This window comes from Anopheles maculipalpis, chromosome 2RL (assembly GCF_943734695.1).
Source record: "Anopheles maculipalpis chromosome 2RL, idAnoMacuDA_375_x, whole genome shotgun sequence".
In the NCBI taxonomy this organism is placed as follows: domain Eukaryota; kingdom Metazoa; phylum Arthropoda; class Insecta; order Diptera; family Culicidae; genus Anopheles; species Anopheles maculipalpis.
In genome coordinates this window covers 82362656-82382074 of record NC_064871.1, presented here as the reverse complement: position 1 = coordinate 82382074, position 19419 = coordinate 82362656, and the positions used below count along the sequence as shown (strand labels likewise).

Here is a 19419-nt window from a genome sequence, read left to right as displayed (position 1 = left end):
AGGGATAGAATCATGGTTTCAAAAAAAAAAAAAAAAAAAAAAAAAAACTGAGACACAGAGATCTCATGGAGGAAAATAGTATGGATAAAGAATCGTAATCTTAACTGGAGGACACTTTTCGCTGGATGCTCTCTAACCTTAACGCAACACATACAAAACTAATTATGCACTTCTGTGTCGTTGTGTGTGTCTAGTCTTGCTTGGTGATTTTACTGATAGGCTCATAAGAGAAACAGCAACGAAAAAGAACGCTTATCGAAGTAATTAAATTTATCCATTTGATTACAGGATACGTGAATGATCGAATGATCACTGACTACAGCACACCGTACGTGTTAAGACGTAAAAATCCCTTGTATTTCAATTGTACTAAACTATTAAAAAGGACTAAATACACATAATTTCATCTGTAAGCGCGATACACTTGTGTTTTTGTGTTTTTGTTTATGAATGGGTTTTTTGATATCATGTGCTTCAGGGAAAAAAAATCCGAAAAGAAACTGAACTCGTCCCTAACTAATGTACAATAGATTTTGTTCTCTTAAACACCTCTCGAATGGCGGATGTTTGGGAAACTTTTTAAAGGAGCTTTAAGAAACTAATTTGTTTTTCTGCTTTTAAATCGCAACCACTAAAAATAATAGCTTTAATGTATAATAATAATATAAAAAACGTATCGAAAATATATATATGTATGTATATACATGTCTATCTCTTCCTCTGGTGGTGAATGGTTTTGCATTTATAAATGACACTTTTCTTTGAGAAGTGTGATGCAAACTATGGTGTAAACAAAAAAAAAAAAACACTGTGCCATTGCGCTTCTTCGTCGCAAACAATTTGGTAATAGGGAGAGCAGCGACAACCTCACACCTTTCAGTATAAAATGGTCGAAAAATTAAAGCATAAGTGGGGGGAGAAGGCTCAAATTGCACCTATTAAAACACGGCGAGATCTGGATTGTAGTAGTAGCCGTAGTACATCGTGGATCTTCGTTGGGCCCATTTGCACATTTCCTGCTACTATTGCGACGCTTCTACCCATCAGCAGAATGAGACCATTATGGGCGGAGGATGCAACAATGTTGTCCGTTTTGTATGTGTGTGTTTGTGTTGCCTTTTTTGTAGGTTTGATTTTACTCTTTCACTGCTTTTCTCAGTGTATGGTCGTTTTGTTTGTGTGTGTGTGTGTGTGCATATTGAGGTTTTGTACAATTTAAGCAAAGTACATAACCTTTTTGGTGTCGGCGTGTACGGTAATGGCACGTGCCATCGCTCCCGGTGTTCTGTCCTCCGAGCAGCCGCTTTGATGAGATCCTTCGCCAGAATCGTGCTCCTTCTCGACCAAGTGGTACCTGTACAGTGGAAGTGGGGTTAATAAATTAATAAAGTTTGGCAAATATATTGAATCTAGTGTGCAGCGTTTAGTAGTGTCAGACAATACAATAATGTCACCTATTTTAGACAAATAATTATTAGAATTTTTTATTCGGATCAATTTGCGAAATTTTGCGATGTATAGAGTCGGACGGGTCGAGTATGAGACGGCTCAACAAAAAGATCGTCCTATAGAGGGTTAGGACATTGCCATGGTCATGAATCAATTCATTGCGAAAGCTGGACTAAATCGCTGTTGAGTTCTACGCCCGGTTCAGCAAAAAGCTTCTATGATCATCATTATAGAAACTTTTCACATTCATATTTCAACTCCAACAGGTGCCTCCCACAGGAGTCCCAATGACTTCATATCGGCGCCTTTTTCGAGACGGGTTTGTCTGCTTATAGATAGCCACCTCTGTCCGAATCCCTAGTGAACTAATTGGTCAATTAGGATCCAATCCGATTCGAATCTTTCTAGGGATCGAATCTTCCGAGTCCCACCGAATCTTCCAACACTAGATTCAATACCTCGGAAATTAGATGATTAAACACTGAAATGTTTCTGCAGCGTTTTGTTCAATAATTTTGATAGTCTAATGTTTCCGATGATTGAAGGGTAATCTCCATTGTTGTATTGTCCAGCAAAGCTGTTCTTTTACTTGTTGTTTCTTTTTATTCAGTTGCTTACCTCGCCCTAAATGCAACCAGATGGGCGTAGTAGGCAGGAGCTGGAATGGAAACGGATCGTGTACACCGGACGTACGTGTGACACAGTTGATACGTTAGGCACTGCAGCTCGTCCGACTCGAAATGATTGTCGTCCCAGAGTACGTGGTAATGGGACGGACGACTCGTGCCCTGCAATGCGTAATAAAACGAAAAGGCTTATTAGTAACTTCTCGCCCAAAATTGCAACCAAGCACTCGAACACGCACCTGAATACCCTGGTGACTGCAAAGGTAAAAATCGAACTCCGTCGGATGTGTGATGCCTACATCGACCGTCGTACCGGCTGGAATGTTGCCCGATTTGCCACTCTGCTCCTTCTTGTCCGCACAGAACAGCCTCGTGTGATGGCGCTTCTGTACTACGATGAACGTGATGCCCGGTTTATAGTCAGCCTCCAGCTTTATGCACGCCTCACGTATCGCGGTCAGCTCGTGCTGCAGCACATGGGGAAACTGTCCCTCCGACACACCATCCCGGTACAGTATGATACGGTGCGGTTTGAAACCACCGGTCGATTTGTAGAACATTATGAGCAGCTCGCGCACCATACTGCTCAGCTCTTGGATAATTTCCTGCCGGTGCTGCTGCACTCGCACGGTTGCCGCGTACCGAGACGGATGGGCATCCATCGAGCCGACTACGGCCGCTATCGAGGGCTTCTTGTTATCACCAGCCGGTGGATGGGTAACATCGGCGCCAAGGAAAATAACAGGCTCGTCGAACACCTATGAATTGATAGGTATCGGTAATATTTTGAATATCTGCGGACTCATAAATGACGCCCTCATACAATTAAAGGAAAAATGATTACTAATGTTAAATGATTCTTTGACAAAATATTAAACCAATGTTACTCAGAGACAGATAGGCATATTGAAGATGATGATCGTCAGGGAAAATAATACAGGGTACCACAGCGATTTCTGACGATTTCCCATGAGTTTTTGCCGCCTACCAGTGATCTTATATTTTTGTTTGTTACTGTTTTACAGCTTTAGAGTGGTCATAAAATTTTATACGAGAAATTCACTTTAAATAATAGTAGCATGCCAGAATGAAATAAAAAAATCAGCAGTAGAAACCTAAAATTTAAGGCACGCGGCCAAAAACCCTCGGGACGAGAACAAAAAATTCTAGGAACACAGCAAAAAAAACCTCGTGGAACACTGTATGTAATACTAAATAAACAAAACCAACAGCACAAATTTATTCGCAGCTCCGTAAAACCGGTTCCGAATATTCCACACGCACCTTTGGTCTAATCGATGGCACCAGGATCGAATTGATACCGCCCAGCTTGACGTTGATCTTCAGGCAGAGATTGGACAGTGTCTGTGGTGACGTTTTGTTAACGTTTTTAGCCTGAACACACTGTGTCGCCATACCGAGCACCGTGTCACCAACTCGCTTTACTTCCGCTGCAATTAATAAATTGAAAAAAAGTTAAAAACAGTCCTGATGTCTCCCTTCTCCTGATTTAAAAAAAAACTGTAGAAAAACGTACCGTAAACGGGCGTTTTGCCGGGCAGCACCACGACAACCAGCTGCAAATGGCTGAAGGTGCTCTTCAGATATCTAAACATCGGCTCAACCTGATCCGGTCCGGTCGCGTACTTGCAGAAGCATGGCTGGCCGATGATCGGCATACCGGCATCATTCGATATCTTCTGCAGCTGCTGGGTAAAGTTCCGTAGTGCATCCTCCCGTACGGTGCGCTGCGGTGCGAAGCAGGCGATGGCCCATACGCGAATCTCGACGCCGGTAAAAAATTGTTTGCCTCGCATATCCCAAACCCCTTGGTTTGGTAATGCTAAGCTCACCTTGTTCTGTGGACCGGAGAGTAACTTTTTCACTTATTTTAATATGTCTGTTACGAAGGGCGGATGTATGGCCGATGGCCACTGCCGAGCCGGGGATTGCTCGGACTTTGTGTGTGTTTGTGTGTTGAGTGTGGTGTGTTTTTTGCACTGGTTTGGCTGGGCAATTTCTTACTACGACTGGGCGCTTACGATCTGACATTCGATCTACTGTATGCGGGATAAAAATGTTCAGCAATCTTATATTCCTATCGTACGCTAATTGCGAACAATCGTAATAACAAATCACCCATGTTCTATCAACACGACGACACGAAACACGGCACACTACTCGGATAACTTACTTGTCCGCTCATGCTGGAAACGCGCCCACCGTACTGTAGCTTTGGCGGTGGAAGCACACGTCCTCGCACTTCCATCATGTTGTTCGAGATGGTGAGACCGAACTCCTGCACGTACGCGTCATTGTTAAAGTCGGCCCGTCGTACCAGATTGTTGATTTCACGCTCACTGCAAAATACGTAGAGCAAAAAACGCCATATAAACCCGTTACATTCCAGAAAAAAAAGACTCCACTTACCGATCCGGGGCCGATCGAGCAGTTGCCTTGATCATGGTGGACGTTTGCATGTCCGTCAGCTTCTTGATGCATCGCTGTCCAGCGACAATGTTACATACCTCCAGCGGAAGGTACGTATGTTTGTGCTCCTGGCCCACTTGCAGGCAGGGTAGATGCGGATAACGTAGCTTCATCTTGTACTTGTCGAGGAAGTATTTCGCCACCGTACACTCAACCGTTTGGCCGTTCTCTAGCTGCAATGGGAAGCTTTAAAGCGTGGGATGGACGAAAAAGCACAAAAATTAATAGACGAACAACAAACCGACTCGCATGAAGGTGGAAATACGTACGATTGCATTTGTGCGGGTCGTCGGGTCACATTGCAGACGCGATACTTTCGTCGCATCGTACCACAGTGAGTGATTTCGATCTTGAGACCCTTGATTTCTTTCGTGAACTTAACGCGCTGGGAATCGGTTAGTGGTTTGCGCTGCTCGTTAATGTCTCTGATGTCCAGCACTTCGCACATAAACTCGATTACCGGTTGCGCTTTGTAGAAGGCGGTGGCCGATACTGCAAGGAGGAGAGTGAAAGGAAAAATAGGATTAAATACGACTCGCGAAATTTGTTCGTCCCTGTATGAAAAACGCCTAACAGTATGCAAAGCGCAACACATGTAGCAAAGGATTCACAGTGGGATTTCAGAGTAGTCAAAAATGGTTGGATTAATTAGAAGAAATTATAGCTAAAAATTTAATTTTGATCCCTTCTCTTGCCCTCGCAAGCACTAGTTTTAAGCTCTGAATGTAACCTGTCTAGGTCATTATTAAACAATAATGCACACAGTGTTTATCGAACAATTTTTGACCACACTAAAACACACTATCCAATCAAATTGACATATTACAGTGCTGTGTACAAAATGTTCTAGAGAGAACCTTATCTAGTCTTTTACCCATGACTACCATGTGATCCCACCGGATGATCTTTTTTTCGGGATAATTGGGCTCTATTAAGGACAAAGTATCCTTGGCAAACTGAGAGATTGCCTTTTTAAACCATTTGTTTCCGGATTAATTGCTTCTTGAACACGACTTCTCAATCTCGATTTAAACCGAGTGATGTTCTTAACATGATTATTTTGTTGCGATTTTAACAGTCCACTTCCTTATGCGTGTCGTAAAAAAATTATCTCTTCTCCCTATAAATTACTAAAGCCAATCTTACCGTCAATGTTAAGCATCATCTTCCACTGTGATGGTCTGACGCTTTGATGGAAACCGAACCACACCTCACGTCCACCGCCCAGTGGATGATAGTACCTGTAACAGAACAAGGATTAATAATAATTTTAACCAACTCTCGAAAGCTCGCTACTTACCCATCCGGAGAGCTAAAGAAACTTCTGCCAACCGGTGTGTACGTCATGCTCGGCAGATGGCGCATCACCACATCCAGCGCCAGTATAGCATCGTACGGTATCTGCCTGGTGCGGCCCTCCAACGCTTCCTCCAGATTAAAAAGTGACACCTGTGCCACCCATTTGATCGTAACCCGGAACACCCGATCCTTGCCTTCGCCCGGCAACGTTACCTCCAGCTCAACGCGATCATTCCCGATCGGTAGCAGATCACGCGTGTACAGATTGTTTCGCCCGTCAAACACCGGCTTCAGTGCGCCAAACATCTTGCTGTACGCGTGTACCATCGTTTCGATAATTTCCCGATTCACCTTGCGCGGACATTTGTCCGGCTGGATGTTGATGTCGTAGTGATGTACGTAGCCGCGGGGCATCGTGATCTGGAAGTGGTTCGCCCGCAGCACGATCGGGCGACCTTCGCGCCCCAAATTTGGCCGCCGGGGGCATGTGAAGACCGGCAGGTCTGGGGGTGCTGGTGGTGTGGCCGGTACGACACCGAGTGCCTGCGCACCTTGCGTACCCGTCGTTGTCGCCACCGTGGTCGGGTTGACCGTTGCACCGGCTGGGGGTGCTGCACGTGGCACAACATCCATGGTGTGTGAGAGAGCAAGGGGGGGGGGGGGGGCAATTTTGACGCCAGTTTTTGGTGTATAAATTTAACGCAAAATTCCACAATCGATTCAAACGGTAGCCGATCGATCGATCGTTGAATTGTATATTTTTTAATGATCGAAAACACAAAACAAAACCAAAAATTTGACGAATGAATTTTTGTTTTGATTTGATACAGAATTAAGATAAGACGATGTAACGATGGGGCAATGAAACGGAATAAAGGAAAAATAAACAAGAAAAACGGCATTAAAATTGATGAAAGCGCGTATAATGTCTACACACAATTGTACACAGGAGAAAAATGTGAATAATGATGGCACGTGTTTTCTTCCTGCGCGATATGAGGATCGTGCAGAGGAAGAAATTCAGAGACACAAAAAACGATCCTTTTACTGTTTTTGCTCCTGCCTAAGAAGAGTTCTTTGTTCCCTATCGTCTAACCATTTTTCATCTCCATTACAGATCAATTACCTGAAACTATTTACATAGAGAAATTGTAAAATCGACACACACAAGTATTTTTAGTAACTAATAAGAGGAGTGTGTAATGTGTTTTATGATGCTTTCACAATATTTGGTCCAAATTAACTGGTTTGTTTTTGTCCTAGCTTTTTTTGAACTTGAATTTTTGAACTATAAACACAACCTCCTCTTCTAGTACCTCGAAAACGACAAGGAAACGACTGTCCAATGATATCACGGTGGAAAAAATATGAAGGGAAAAAAATAAAACAAGGGCATCTATCTATGTATCAACCGCAACGATTGGTTAATGCTTTCCAATATTTTTTTAAGATGTATTTTACGCGATATTTACACAAATGTTTAGAAGAATGATTTACTGCCCTTCTTGAACTTGTAAAAAAAAATCGTTAATTCAGTGAGAGAACATATGAAAGCAGTTAGTTACAGTTACACAATTATTACACGCAAAGTTAGCAACATATTTACACAAGGGACATTAGCTGAATTAGCGTTTGCGCTCGGTATGACGTTTCCCGTTGAAAGACGTTAACAGAAGTAGATAATGCAAAGTGAGCAAACATCGATACAAATGCAACAAAAATACAATCAGGCGCCATTTTATACAGAAAAGATCGTTTTAAACATTTGACTTTAAACAAACTGACGCATCTGATGGTGGTGGGTAAGCAAAACTGCAATCGTCGCGGTCGCACAATGAAAACAAAAACAAAAAAAAACATCGTTTGTCGGAAGAGCAAAACGTCCTGCTTCAATTCAAATACTTTCCGACACTCGCTTCTTTAAGAAGAAAAAAGACCCAACAAAACGAGATCCAGAGGAACCAGAACGGAACTTCTTATTCGATGTGTGTCTTAATGTGTGCAAGTGTTTCCTCTTCAATTGTTGCGTTGCTTCGTAAGGCACATTGTGGTGTTTGGTAGAGTTAAGAATTTTGATGATTAATTTTGTCTTTTTCGAATTTAAGTATTCATAAATTAGAGCTTCTTTTCTGCGGATTCAGTATTGGATTTAGCCAGGCCCAGGCCTTCCTATTTTCGGTTTCGTTCGTTCCAATCATCTTCCGTATTATCGCTTCTATTCGTGAAGAATTTTCTTGTGGCTGGCTGGTCAGGCTAAAGGGCTTTAATTCACCGTTTTTTTCTGTCTTTTCTTGCGTAATTTATGAATAATAGATTCGAAAAGGTATTCGAAACAAGCAGAGTAAGCAGGTAATTTTACGTGAGAGTGTATCGAAGCTGGTCTGCGACTGAGACGGACTTGGAGGCCTTGGCGGCGAAGAAGTCCATGGTGATTCTAAAAATAAAGAGAAGAAAAAAAAGAACAAAAACGATATTTTCTTTGCGCTTTTTTTTGGGTGGCTGGGGGGGGGGGGGGGGAGTTTTTGGTTTGATTTTGTTGTAATACCGTTTACCACAAAAATAGGGAGCAAATGGGGAAGCAACTACTACGTACATTAGGAGGGAAAACAATTTGTTTTCAATTTTACAAAAAAATAACTAAACACGGAGAAAAAAAATACAACAACTTTTATACAGGAACATAATAAAAGTTTGGAGGGGAAAATATTTTTTTAGAGCAAAACTACAAAAATTGGATAATAGAGGATAATTTTCTTAACTAAAAATACAAAAAGTAAATAAAATTTGAAGCGAATGCTACACAACTTCCGAATCGATGGAGCCGATTATTCGTACCCGTGACACCTGTGAAAAACGTTCATCAATGAAACATAAACGAGTTACATATACATATTGCAAGCCAATCATTTACTGCAGTGTTGAGCAATATTCTGTATTGGTTGGAATCGATTCTGGGACGCTCAAAAATTTCCGAAATCAATTCCCGAATCGAAGTTTGGAATTGGAACCCAGAATTGGTTCCAGAATGGGCATTCGGGCAAGTTGCACGCAACGCACTCACATGCAAGCTTGTATGAAAGTCCACAGACATTTGTGAACATGGCTGAATAGGACATATTGAAAATATTTAAACTATTGGTTTATAAAATCCAAAAAATCTCATTTTAACTAGTTTTAATACATTTTCAGTAAGTCAATCAACTTTCTACTCAAATCATGTTTAAATATTATTTTTTTCCGTATATTGAGCCATTTAAATTAAAAAATATGACTCACTATAGAATTATTTCAATTACAGTATGAACTGTCTCGTTTAAATGATGAAATAAGCTAGTGAAATGTTTTTATAAATTAGTCTTATACGTAAGCTAGCTTTTGCTATACATCACAATAATTTCAAATAACTTTCCTCATTTTAATAATTATTTTTTTAAATAAAATTTTCATGTCCTACGCATGATGGTCACAATCTACCGTGAATTTTCACACAAGCTTGCATGAGATGAATCCCGTACAACTTGAGGGCCTTTATTACACTTTAGCCTATTCGATTTATCATATTTAAAAGGGTTCTTCCGCACGTCATTGGAAAAGGTGACTAAGAGACGAGTTGGTGATTATTCATCCAGACAGAACCCGAAGGCACAATATTGCAACGATGCATCATCATCCTTCCCGGCATCCAAATCGTATGAGTCATTTTGCAATGCAAAAAGGTGATCGAAAAGCAGAATGTAGAATGCAACGACGTATTTGAATGGCTAGAACGGAGTTTGGCAAGCAGCAAAAATACTGTTAAATCTGCATTGGTGAAAAGCACAACGATGCACACGTGATAGGGCGATAAGGAGAGAAAGAAAAGCGAGAAGAAAAGAAAACCCCCGTGTACTAGGATTTATTTTGATTAATTTTTTAGTGTCTAAGTGTGATGTTAAGCATGGGGGTTGGTGTTGATTAGTAACTCCCTTAGCAACGAATACATTTTCTGCAGCGTCATGCACAGATTAGGGTCTATTTACACAGCGGGTCCATCGACACACATACACAGAGAGAAGAGTGTTCAATAAATGCTTATTACAACCATCGAGCGAAAGCATAAATCACAACGGGAGCGTGGTTGAGTCGCGCGTAGAAAGCCGTAGACACAAACCATTCGTCGAACACGTGGGAGCAGCATCAGCATGAATTACGGGTGACCTTCGCCACCATGTTTTACTGTTATTTTTCATTTTTAGTCCCTGATATTTACAGGGTTTTCACTGGTTTTACTGACACATTTAGCGCGTTATAGAATCGTTCGAGCATACTATTGACTCGTTCGGCGCGCTATTGACGTCTTCGGATGATTGTATTGATTTGATCGGCAGTGCGCTGAATGTGTCAATAAAACCAGTGAAAACCCTGTAAAGAGAAGATCGAACACAAAGACCCATTTGATTTTTCTTCCAAAAACAAGTGTGCGCCACCACCGATTGGAATTTCGGCAAAGCAACCAAGTCTTTTCGTGTGTATGCTTTCTGTGCAGCACATTCCACGGCAGCATAAACACATTTCTAATCATGAGAGCGAGAGAGAATCAGACGTAGACGCGAACCGAAGAGACAGAGAGCGGTAGCAACGTGCTTGAAACGACGATGTCGATGACCCACAAACTCCACACACCAAAAAGCATACCTTTTTTTTGTACACCCCACGGACGGAGAGAGAGATAGCGATTGAAATGGAAAAACCGCTAGAAACCGCGAAATACATTGACGAAAACAAAGAACCACTACTCTCTCCTACCAGACTCTTTCTCCTAACCCAATTTTCAAGTTGGTGAGAGCAAGAGGAAAACATGGAAATAACATCGCCGCGGTTACTACTAAACATCGGCGTTGTTGTCGCCCTTGCGGGGCTGCAGGAATATGTTTGACTGTTTCCGGTTCTAATTTTTTGTGGGTTTCTTCGTTACACCCAGTCTCTAACAAGCTTAAAAGGGGGCCAAACGATAGGTGGTTTTCGCTTTGGGGACAGGCGTTACTTTAAGCCACGGGCAGGTGACGTAGACAGTCCCCCAAAAATTAGGTTACAACGCACAACACACAGGTTTAATGGGTGTGTGGCTTTTTGCGGGTGTTTGTGTGTCTGTTTTTGGTAAACATCAGAAACATCGAGTCTAAGTTGGTTTCGTAGAGCGAGAGAGTTGTCCTCCAAGAACTAGAATGAATTCAAACGGCAAACGGAAAGTAGTCGTCACTTTTGATGACTTCGCAATTCATCGTTGGACGACATCATCGAATCATCGTTGGACGACATAGCAAACGAAACTTACAAAATCACTACATCTACAAGCGCTACAAATCACTACTTCTCAACCTGGCCTTTTCTGGCGGTTCGTCCGGTGCCATTCTCATGACATAACTAGCCTACCGGAGCCCGCAAGTCCAAATTTGCTGCACAATGGTAGGATGATAGGAAGCGGCTCCTCCGGTGTCCTTTCACCTGATGCTAAATGAGTTTTGCCTGTTTTGGACAAATTTCGTGTCTTAGAGGGTTATGTGAGTACTGGGAAAACAAAGCTCCTGTACAGTGTCAGCTTCGTTTCTTCGTGACAGGTGTTTTGAGTGAAGAATTTTCTTCAGACTTTATTATGACCGGTTGGCGCGCGTGATTCTAAATTTATGTTTATTGAATCGATGCGAGCATATGATTTCAGAAACAAATTTTGGGTCAACTGCGTAAATCAGTGTTTCTTGGCTGGACCTCAGATGTTGCCCTCATCACTTGATGTTTTGTCTCGTTGGCCTCCAACCTTTCTTATTCAATCCTTCTTCTGCTTATTCAATCCTTTGGTAAGCTATTTGTAGATAGTAGAAGAGACTCAACCCTCCAGCATGCCAAGGATTTGGACTCATAAAATAAGTTTACTCTTCCGAGACCCAGATAATTCTCTCTAGCTCCCAATACAGACGAAAATATGTCCATTTTCTTAGTGATAGCAAAGATTTCTGAAAGTTTTCCATTTCCCTGGCATGTGAAGTTGATCATTTGTCATTCTTACAAGCCTGGTAAGGTTAGCCGGCATTCTAAATGAGCTTATTGCATCGTAAAGTTTGCCTTCGGACGTGCGGCTTTGATGCAACTTTAAAATTAATGATGGTAGGATTAGATCTCAATGAATTCAGCATTAAACAAGTTTAGATTAAGGTAAAACAATAATGTAGGTGTACAAACAAGCTTCTAGGCCGTGTCGGTCGATGAAAGGCTTGCTCGACTAGCTTATCCACGAGTTGGACAGCCACTCCCCTCATTACGGTGGAACGGTCCGGATGACATTTGAGCCCAGGTCCTGCCGTGTGATGATTGTTGATGTAAATATAGATATCAATGAATATAGTTTTAACAGCCGCAATTAGAAGACCGCATCAGCTACGGATAATTTTGGATAAAGTCTTAAATTTCAGGTCAAGAGCCTCTACGATGCAGTTTCAAAGAAGTAACCAGTCTTGCATGACGTGTGAAAACCCGAAACGATTGTAAGACGGGATATCTCTGATTCCCGGATACCCAGAAGTGTTTTAATCAATATGTAACAACAATTAGTTCGTACATGACTCACGGTTCATTTGTGCCCTAAACAATCAAATAATTTTCAAATATAATAGAATGGTGGACAAACCTTCAAGCTGAGGTTTGTCCAAAATTCTATACGCCCTTGTGGTCCAGCTTCCAGTGTATTCTTTGATATAACAAGCAAGATAGTGGCTAGCGGTCATGTCATGGGCAATGGTCCACGTCCAATGTCTGGGCATGCCTTTGCCCAAAAAACAAGCTGACATGAAAGCTTAATTAGCCGGGAAAAACGCTTCACGATCTCCATAATCTCAGCAATAGGGCTGATAATACGAAAAATATTGCAAATGATGTTTATGGATCATTTGGTCTGGTCTTTGATTGATACTACGTAGTTGAATAGTCCTGGAGGGGGTTTGATCCTCAGTCCTGCCGTGTGGGGAGACCTGAGACGCTATGGCATCAGCCATCGGACTCCGACCCCGACAACCTATTTATTCTCACGCAAATTGCATCACTCGTACTGGAGCCGCTTACATACACAACATAATTGCATCATAATTACACCCAACAAGAACAGAAACAAAACATAACTATGATTCCTTCTGCACAGGATGCTGGATAAAACGCAGCATAACAACAAAATATTTGGCGCTTTTATCCGGCAACCCCCAACATTGGCAGGACAGGCAGGTTGTTGACATTTACCGACGAATTTCATATTCTCCTCAGAGTGCTTTCTTCCCCAAAAACCTTCATGTTAAATCCAATCAACATGAACCATTTGAAGCGGAAGAGAGAAAATCGTCGTCGCTTTCGTTAAAACGGACCAATAAATTAACAAATAGCACAGTACAACAGAAAAAACTACTCATTCTATGTTGTGCTTTGTCAAAGCGGCGCCATCATCAATGTGCGTTTCCGTAAAACGATGCTTGCGATGGTGTGTGTGCATATGCTTTATGCGTGTACACACACGTTCGATGTTTTGCGATGTATTATTGAAATCCATCGGGTCTCTCTTTCTGTCCTTCACTCAAACACGCGTCGTACACTCTCCCTCTCTCTCTCTCACACACATACACATTCATACACACACTCTTCCATTCTCATTCCATTCCTCGTAATACGCAAGTGGTTACACTACACCACTACATCCATTCGCACAGCACCATTCCAGCGGTTTGCACACAATACGACGTCCAACCAAATGCCTATCAACAACACGAAAACACGCACACAACCACACCGTCAACTCTCTACTCGTATTCACACACCACACGGAGGCAGGTGACACATTGTGGGACGATTTCCATGCGCATGGTGTTACGCCTGCTACAAACGCGACCACACATATGCTACCAACATGGGACGATTTGCTTTTTTCTATTCAATTTTTGCTTATGCGACAACGACCCCATTCGGATGGGGGAGGGATGTATGTGTGTTTTTTATGTTTTACATTGCTTTGATTAGTAGCGAAGAAGACGTACGCATACACACACGACGCACGCACACATTTGCAAACAGCCACTTGCGCACAACAGACGGGTTTCTTTCACAATTCAGACGGCACACACACACACTTCTACACCATGGCAACTCTAATCCCGTCTAATGTATGTGAAAAAAGGGACATTTTCTCACCAACAATTGCATACATATTCATGTCAGAACTATTTCGTCACATCGTTTCACATGTTGCCTCTATTGTTGCGTGAATTTTTCGTTTGTTTTCCTGTTTCCTTAACAACACATTCTATTAAGATTTTGAATTTTTCTTCTTCACATTTCGGTGAAAAACGGCAAGGGTTACGATGAGGGGAGACGGGGCGGAAAGAATCTTCTACACACAATTACCCCACACCACCAAAAGGCAGCACACCAACACTATCGCACACTACTACTACGGTATACACCAACACCACTACACGCCGCCTTTAGCTTAGTTTTGCTGCTGCTGCTGCCTCTCGGGAAGATGATGGTGATGGATCTTGATGTCTGAAATACCATTGCTTTTCATCCATTCGAACGCAATTTACTTACGTTGGCCTACAGGATACATTTTGCGATGTATGTGCGCTGCCACTAATTCCGGTCGTTTGCTGGCTGGCTGGCTGGATAAGCTTTGATGTTGATATCGGTCGCGGGGACACAACCTTATTTCACTCAATTACGGGGCCACGGCACACACTGGCCCGTCTTTCTTCTTTTCCCGTTCGAACACACTGACGCACGCACACACAACACATACACACACGCACACTCGGGGCCCTACACAATTGTTCCCCACACGATGGGCCCAGTGCTCGACCCCAATAAAAGGCAAACCACACTTCACGCACGACACGGAATTGTGCAAACGCGCACCCAACCCCAGAACCGATGCGGGATGGTTTATTTTGCACAGTTTTCGTACACTCGCGCCGTTTTGTTGAGCAATTTTAAGAAGAAAAAGAATGATGCATCCGCCACAACTTTTCTCTTTCCGCACAAACACCTTTTTGAGCGCTCGATCCGTGAACGTGTACGGTGTAAACGACCCGAAAGCCGAACGGTAGCCGAACGTGTTCGAACGTGGCGAACATGCAGCTTCAAATATGGTCGCTTTTCCGAAACCACATTTTTAGTGAGATTTTGAATTTTCATTGTATTCGTTGGTTTTATTCATGTCTTAATATAGTTGATGATCATGTGCTTCTATTTTTTGAAATATTGCGGCATATAAATTCAAAATCGACCCGGTTTCGAAGATAATATTTTCGAACATTGATTTTTCGCCGTGACGTTTCGCCACGAGCACAAGCGAAACTGTCAGCTGTCAAACGGGCAACATCAACCTTCTTTGCACAATACAAATTGTTATGAAACTTGCCGCACTAGCCCAAAAACATTCCCCGGTTGCTTATTCCCACATCGTGTAAAATTCCAGCAACTGTCATGTCCATCAAGGTTGGTGGAGCATTCCGGCGCTCGGGTGGCATTGTATCGGCCATCGGGAAACAGCTGAAACTGGTCAACCTGAAAGCGGTCCAGCGTATCACGGTGTCCTTCGATCCGTTCGATCCGACCACCATCGCTACGAGGTAAGAACCGTGCGAAAAAACTCATGTGTCCCATGTTTCGAACAGGACGCGCCATGAAAAGTATAGCATGAAGCTGATTTCCACTGCGCAAGCGTGTGTCACACACACACACACACTGTCTGCGAGAAACATGAAATAACTGCACGGTGAAGTATTTTGAGAACGACGATAGCTGCGCTGGGAAACCCATTTACGAGCAGCATCAAAACGTGAAGTTTTGTCGACCGATTTTCGGTGTCCATTTGCAACATTAGACGTGAAACAGGTTAAGATAACGAAACGGTCGAAGTGATTCGGAATTGTGTAGCATTCTTTTCACCAGGAGAAAGTAATAGCAAAACAACTGGGAGGAAACGGCATAAGAAGAGACCAAGCAGCTTACCATTAAACGATTTGCCCATGATTGCTCCGTTCAGTTGAATGTGTGTGGCCATATCCGAGTAGGACAGCGGGTGCAACTGCTGCGTTGTTCCGGGAGTTAGTTCCCTTTCCGTGGACATTGCTGTTGCTGCTGCTGCTGCTTCACTTCAATCGTGCGCCGTCTGAAACAGGGAAAAAGGAAAAGGCCACAAGTTATGCGTGTGTACATGAGAGAAAGAGAGCATAAGAGGAGCAGCAGTAGGAAAAACAATCCCGAAAATCCAGAACGTTCGATTCGCGCAGTCACACTCAGGAATGGAAAATAGAATTGATTCGCTACTAATTCGTGCTTTTGTATCTTCCAAACAGGGAATTCGTGCATCACCTATCCGCACCGAAAATAACACAAACCAACCCAACCTGCCTGCTAAAGACGGAGGTTGTATGCGACCGAAGGCCACCATCCGTTGTCTTTCAGCTTATCCCATCAGTACAGGGTAGGTGAAAGTAAAAAAGATCACTTCCCGCTGAAAACATTTGCCTTTATCCCGTCCCTGTTCTTCACCTTCCAGCCGAAGCAAAGCTGAAAAAGATTGAACTAAGCAGTGCCAACCTATCCACGCTTGAGCTGTTAAAGCTTTGCAACAAGCACGTGAGCGCCCTGGCACCGAAGGAAATTGCGACCAGCGTAGTAAAGACCAAATCGGAGAAAAAGGCCGGTAGCGGTGGTGGTGGCAAGCGTCGGTAAAGCGGAAGGTCGTGTGTACAACACCCCCCACACTCGTCCTCCCAGCGTGCGAGAAACATGTCGCACAAGAAGCTCAAGGGCGGCCATATGGCCATCATCGAGAACTGGTACCATCAGATACCGGCATTTACGGACGTGTTTACGGAGGAGAGTTTCTACATGTTTGCCGTCTGCTTTGTGCTGGCCACCATTGCGGTCGTGTTTGTGCTGTCCCGGTTTATCACGCTCAAGCCGGTCGATTAGTAGTTGTGTCTCGTTTTTTTCCTGTACTTTTTTAAAAAAATAATTGCAATGTAAGTAAATTCTAGGCAGATAAAGCTTGCAAAACCGTCAAACCCGACCTGAAAGATGTTGCTTTCTTGGGGTTGGAAAAGAGCATTGAGAAAAAGAATAATTTCACAAACATTATCTTATCAAACAAGCACAAATGCACACAACCAATTCAATGTTCGTGTGTTGGGTTGAGTAGAGAAAACAAAATTAAAAATTTCCTTTCCTCCGATAAGCGGGATTACCTGCAACGAAGACGGTTCAGCACTCCCATTATCACCTTTGCGGGTGGTGGGCGATATCGATTGTAGATTGTTCGTCAAACTTTTCATTTCGTGGCCACAAATGAAGTTTAATTATTAACACCACAAATTAAAATGTTTTACTCTTCACTTTTTACAATCACACACACACACACATAGACACACTAGCAGCGCTCAGAAACACTTTGAGAAAATTCTTAGACTACTTGATTGAAAACACTTTTTTTTCTTTTCACAGGTGTATGCGTATTTATGCTTGGAGGGCAAATTTTCGCGTCACAGGTGCAAACTACGCTCACACGGTGTGGCCAAAATTAAATGGACCCTTTTTTCCCGTAATCTGAACTGACCACCACCCTCGGCCACGTACAGACCCAACATCCAACAGTGAGGGGGAATATACCAGGGAAAACACACACACAGCCCACAGCACACTTTTACGATAAAAATTGCTGGAAAAACTACTTCGATTACTTGGATTCGATTCACAGCAATGTAACCACCATCCGTCCGCTTCTAGCCGTGTGTGTTATGGGCCAGAAGTGGACATATCGCGCGAACGTTTCTAGGTATTATGATTTTAGAGCACCAAATTTTGTGCTCACACACACACGCACACACATGCGCACGGTTTCCGGTGTGCGGCGGAGCAATAACAATAACACAACCCAGAGAAACAGTGTGTATTTGGGAAATGGCGTCTCAAGTTCAATGTCAAGCCCAAAGCACACTTACACGCGCGCCGACTCTGTTTGGGGCGGGAGGGTTTGCTTTGCTGCTCTGCTCAGAGCGAACCGAACTGTTTTGACCAAAAGCATCATCCCCATCCCCTCCCCGCTCCCCTCGAAACAGCATCGCCAACATCCCCTCTTCCCCTTCTTTACCCGTATTCTCTAGGGGGGTCATGGGTTGGGTGTTGTTGCGCTCCAGCTGAATGGGGATGAGCGAGCTGAATGGAGGTGAGAAAGAGAGTTTTACTGCATGAGATGAGAGACAGGGAGCAAAAGAGAGCAAAATTGTTGTTTTGTATGAGGAAGGAAAGATGCACTATAGGAAAATTTTAAATTAAGATAATGTTTTAAAAGATTTTTTAAGTTCAAGTCTAGTAAGAGTCGAATAAAGTTGAAGAAAAGTAGTAGAAAATGTTTGAAAAAGAGCGAGTGAAGACGAGATGATTCATTCATTACAAGATGGATGATGTCACTGGAAAAAGCTTTTTTTTTTGTTGCTAATTTAGAGTTAAAATTTGAAACTGTTTGAAATGAAAAAGCCTAAAATACTAATAAAAATATAATTAAGAATTTACAACAAAAAATATACGTTTAAAGAATTTGCTTATTATTGCGTTTTGCTCCTTAAAACTTAATTTTAACTCACAAAGCAGTTGTAGTAATAGCAGTGAGCTTTGTTTCCATGACGTCATGATTAATGTGAGCAGACATTTCAAATTAAATTCTCAAGTTAGTTCAATGTTGCTCGCCTTTTACTAGTATTTTAACCATTCCTAATTTCAGTAACACAGTTTGTAGAAATTACGCGAATTTTCCAGTGTAAAAACACTCTCCAGTGCGTTCTCTCACCCCGCAGCATGACGATGCGCGAGAGAGCAATGGAATGCATTCTCAAACGTATAAGCACCAAAAGAGCACAATAAATGCAGTTGCATCTCTCCGAACTCATCACCCTTCTCGCACTCTGCTCTCCCGTTTTCCCCTTCCTTTTCATCCAGATGTCCCACCCCCCCGGGAGGGTTACAGAAATCGAATCGTTGTTGAGCAATGACCGGGAATTTGCAAAACCGGCGGGAGCGCATCGCACAACGGTGAAGTCATGCCCGTCTGCACTCTCTCCCTCGCGATATGTCTCTGTGTGTATGTGCACAGTTTGTCGATGTATTTTTCTGCAACGCAATAAATTTTACAACGACCCACCGACCACCGCCATTAACCTCACATGAGCATCATAAACAGGATCGCTTTGTTGCTAAACCCGGCCGGCAGTGCATCGATGCACTGACTACGAACGCATCATACCCCGAGAAAAAGTTTCGCAAATATTTTGAGATTTTACATCCTCGAATTTCTGACGAGTCGTCCAAGACGTCCAAGAATAGAAGGGGATTTTAGCACATGGAAGTCTTAAAGGTCACAGGTTTTACTGACCGGCGTGGTGTCCAAGAATGTGCATACCCTTTACCTTAGTGTCATATAATGTAATGACGCCAATAAACTGCCGACAAGCCGCTGAAGAAATTCTGGAAAGATTCTTCACCT

General features: G+C 42.8%; 3 protein-coding genes across 4 annotated transcripts; 2 read left to right on the top strand and 1 right to left on the bottom strand.

The window, feature by feature from the left end:
• Positions 1-1169: 1169 nt before the first annotated feature.
• On the bottom strand, positions 1170-16056 carry LOC126567859 (protein argonaute-2). Of its 2 annotated transcripts, none has more exons than XM_050224183.1 (12): positions 15888-16056; positions 8224-8298; positions 5866-6475; positions 5712-5806; positions 4835-5057; positions 4506-4751; positions 4270-4435; positions 3613-3934; positions 3360-3526; positions 2315-2833; positions 2068-2237; positions 1170-1354 (listed from the first exon to the last, which is right to left on the bottom strand). In XM_050224183.1, exons 1-12 carry the CDS (start codon positions 16003-16005, stop codon positions 1216-1218), a joined length of 2850 nt encoding a protein of 949 aa, XP_050080140.1. In that variant the 5' UTR covers positions 16006-16056; the 3' UTR covers positions 1170-1215. The 2 variants fall into 2 exon arrangements, with proteins under 2 accessions (XP_050080140.1, XP_050080139.1); XM_050224182.1 differs by having other exon boundaries at positions 3613-3952; positions 15888-16055.
• On the top strand, positions 15360-16613 carry LOC126568568 (uncharacterized). The gene is made up of 3 exons (XM_050225065.1): positions 15360-15505; positions 16235-16362; positions 16438-16613. Exons 1-3 carry the CDS (start codon positions 15360-15362, stop codon positions 16611-16613), a joined length of 450 nt encoding a protein of 149 aa, XP_050081022.1.
• Positions 16614-16664: 51 nt separating this feature from the next.
• LOC126568642 (uncharacterized) lies at positions 16665-16859 on the top strand. The gene has a single exon (XM_050225155.1). The coding sequence runs from the start codon at positions 16671-16673 to the stop codon at positions 16854-16856; it is 186 nt and encodes a 61-aa protein (XP_050081112.1). The 5' UTR covers positions 16665-16670; the 3' UTR covers positions 16857-16859.
• The last annotated feature ends 2560 nt before the right edge of the window (positions 16860-19419 follow it).

Bases quoted from the DNA above. Each gene is read 5' to 3' on its own strand.
- LOC126568568 (XM_050225065.1), top strand. From the start codon at position 15,360: ATGTCCATCAAGGTTGGTGGAGCATTCCGGCGCTCGGGTGGCATTGTA. The intron at 15,506-16,234 runs GTAAGAACCGTG...TCTTCCAAACAG, and splicing joins CCGACCACCATCGCTACGAG to GGAATTCGTGCATCACCTAT. The intron at 16,363-16,437 runs GTAGGTGAAAGT...TTCACCTTCCAG, and splicing joins GCTTATCCCATCAGTACAGG to CCGAAGCAAAGCTGAAAAAG.
- LOC126567859 (XM_050224182.1), bottom strand. From the start codon at position 16,005: ATGTCCACGGAAAGGGAACTAACTCCCGGAACAACGCAGCAGTTGCAC. The intron at 4,752-4,834 runs GTACGTATTTCC...CACGCTTTAAAG, and splicing joins CGACCCGCACAAATGCAATC to CTTCCCATTGCAGCTAGAGA. The intron at 2,834-3,359 runs GTGCGTGTGGAA...ATCAATTCATAG, and splicing joins TGCCATCGATTAGACCAAAG to GTGTTCGACGAGCCTGTTAT.
- LOC126568642 (XM_050225155.1), top strand. From the start codon at position 16,671: ATGTCGCACAAGAAGCTCAAGGGCGGCCATATGGCCATCATCGAGAAC.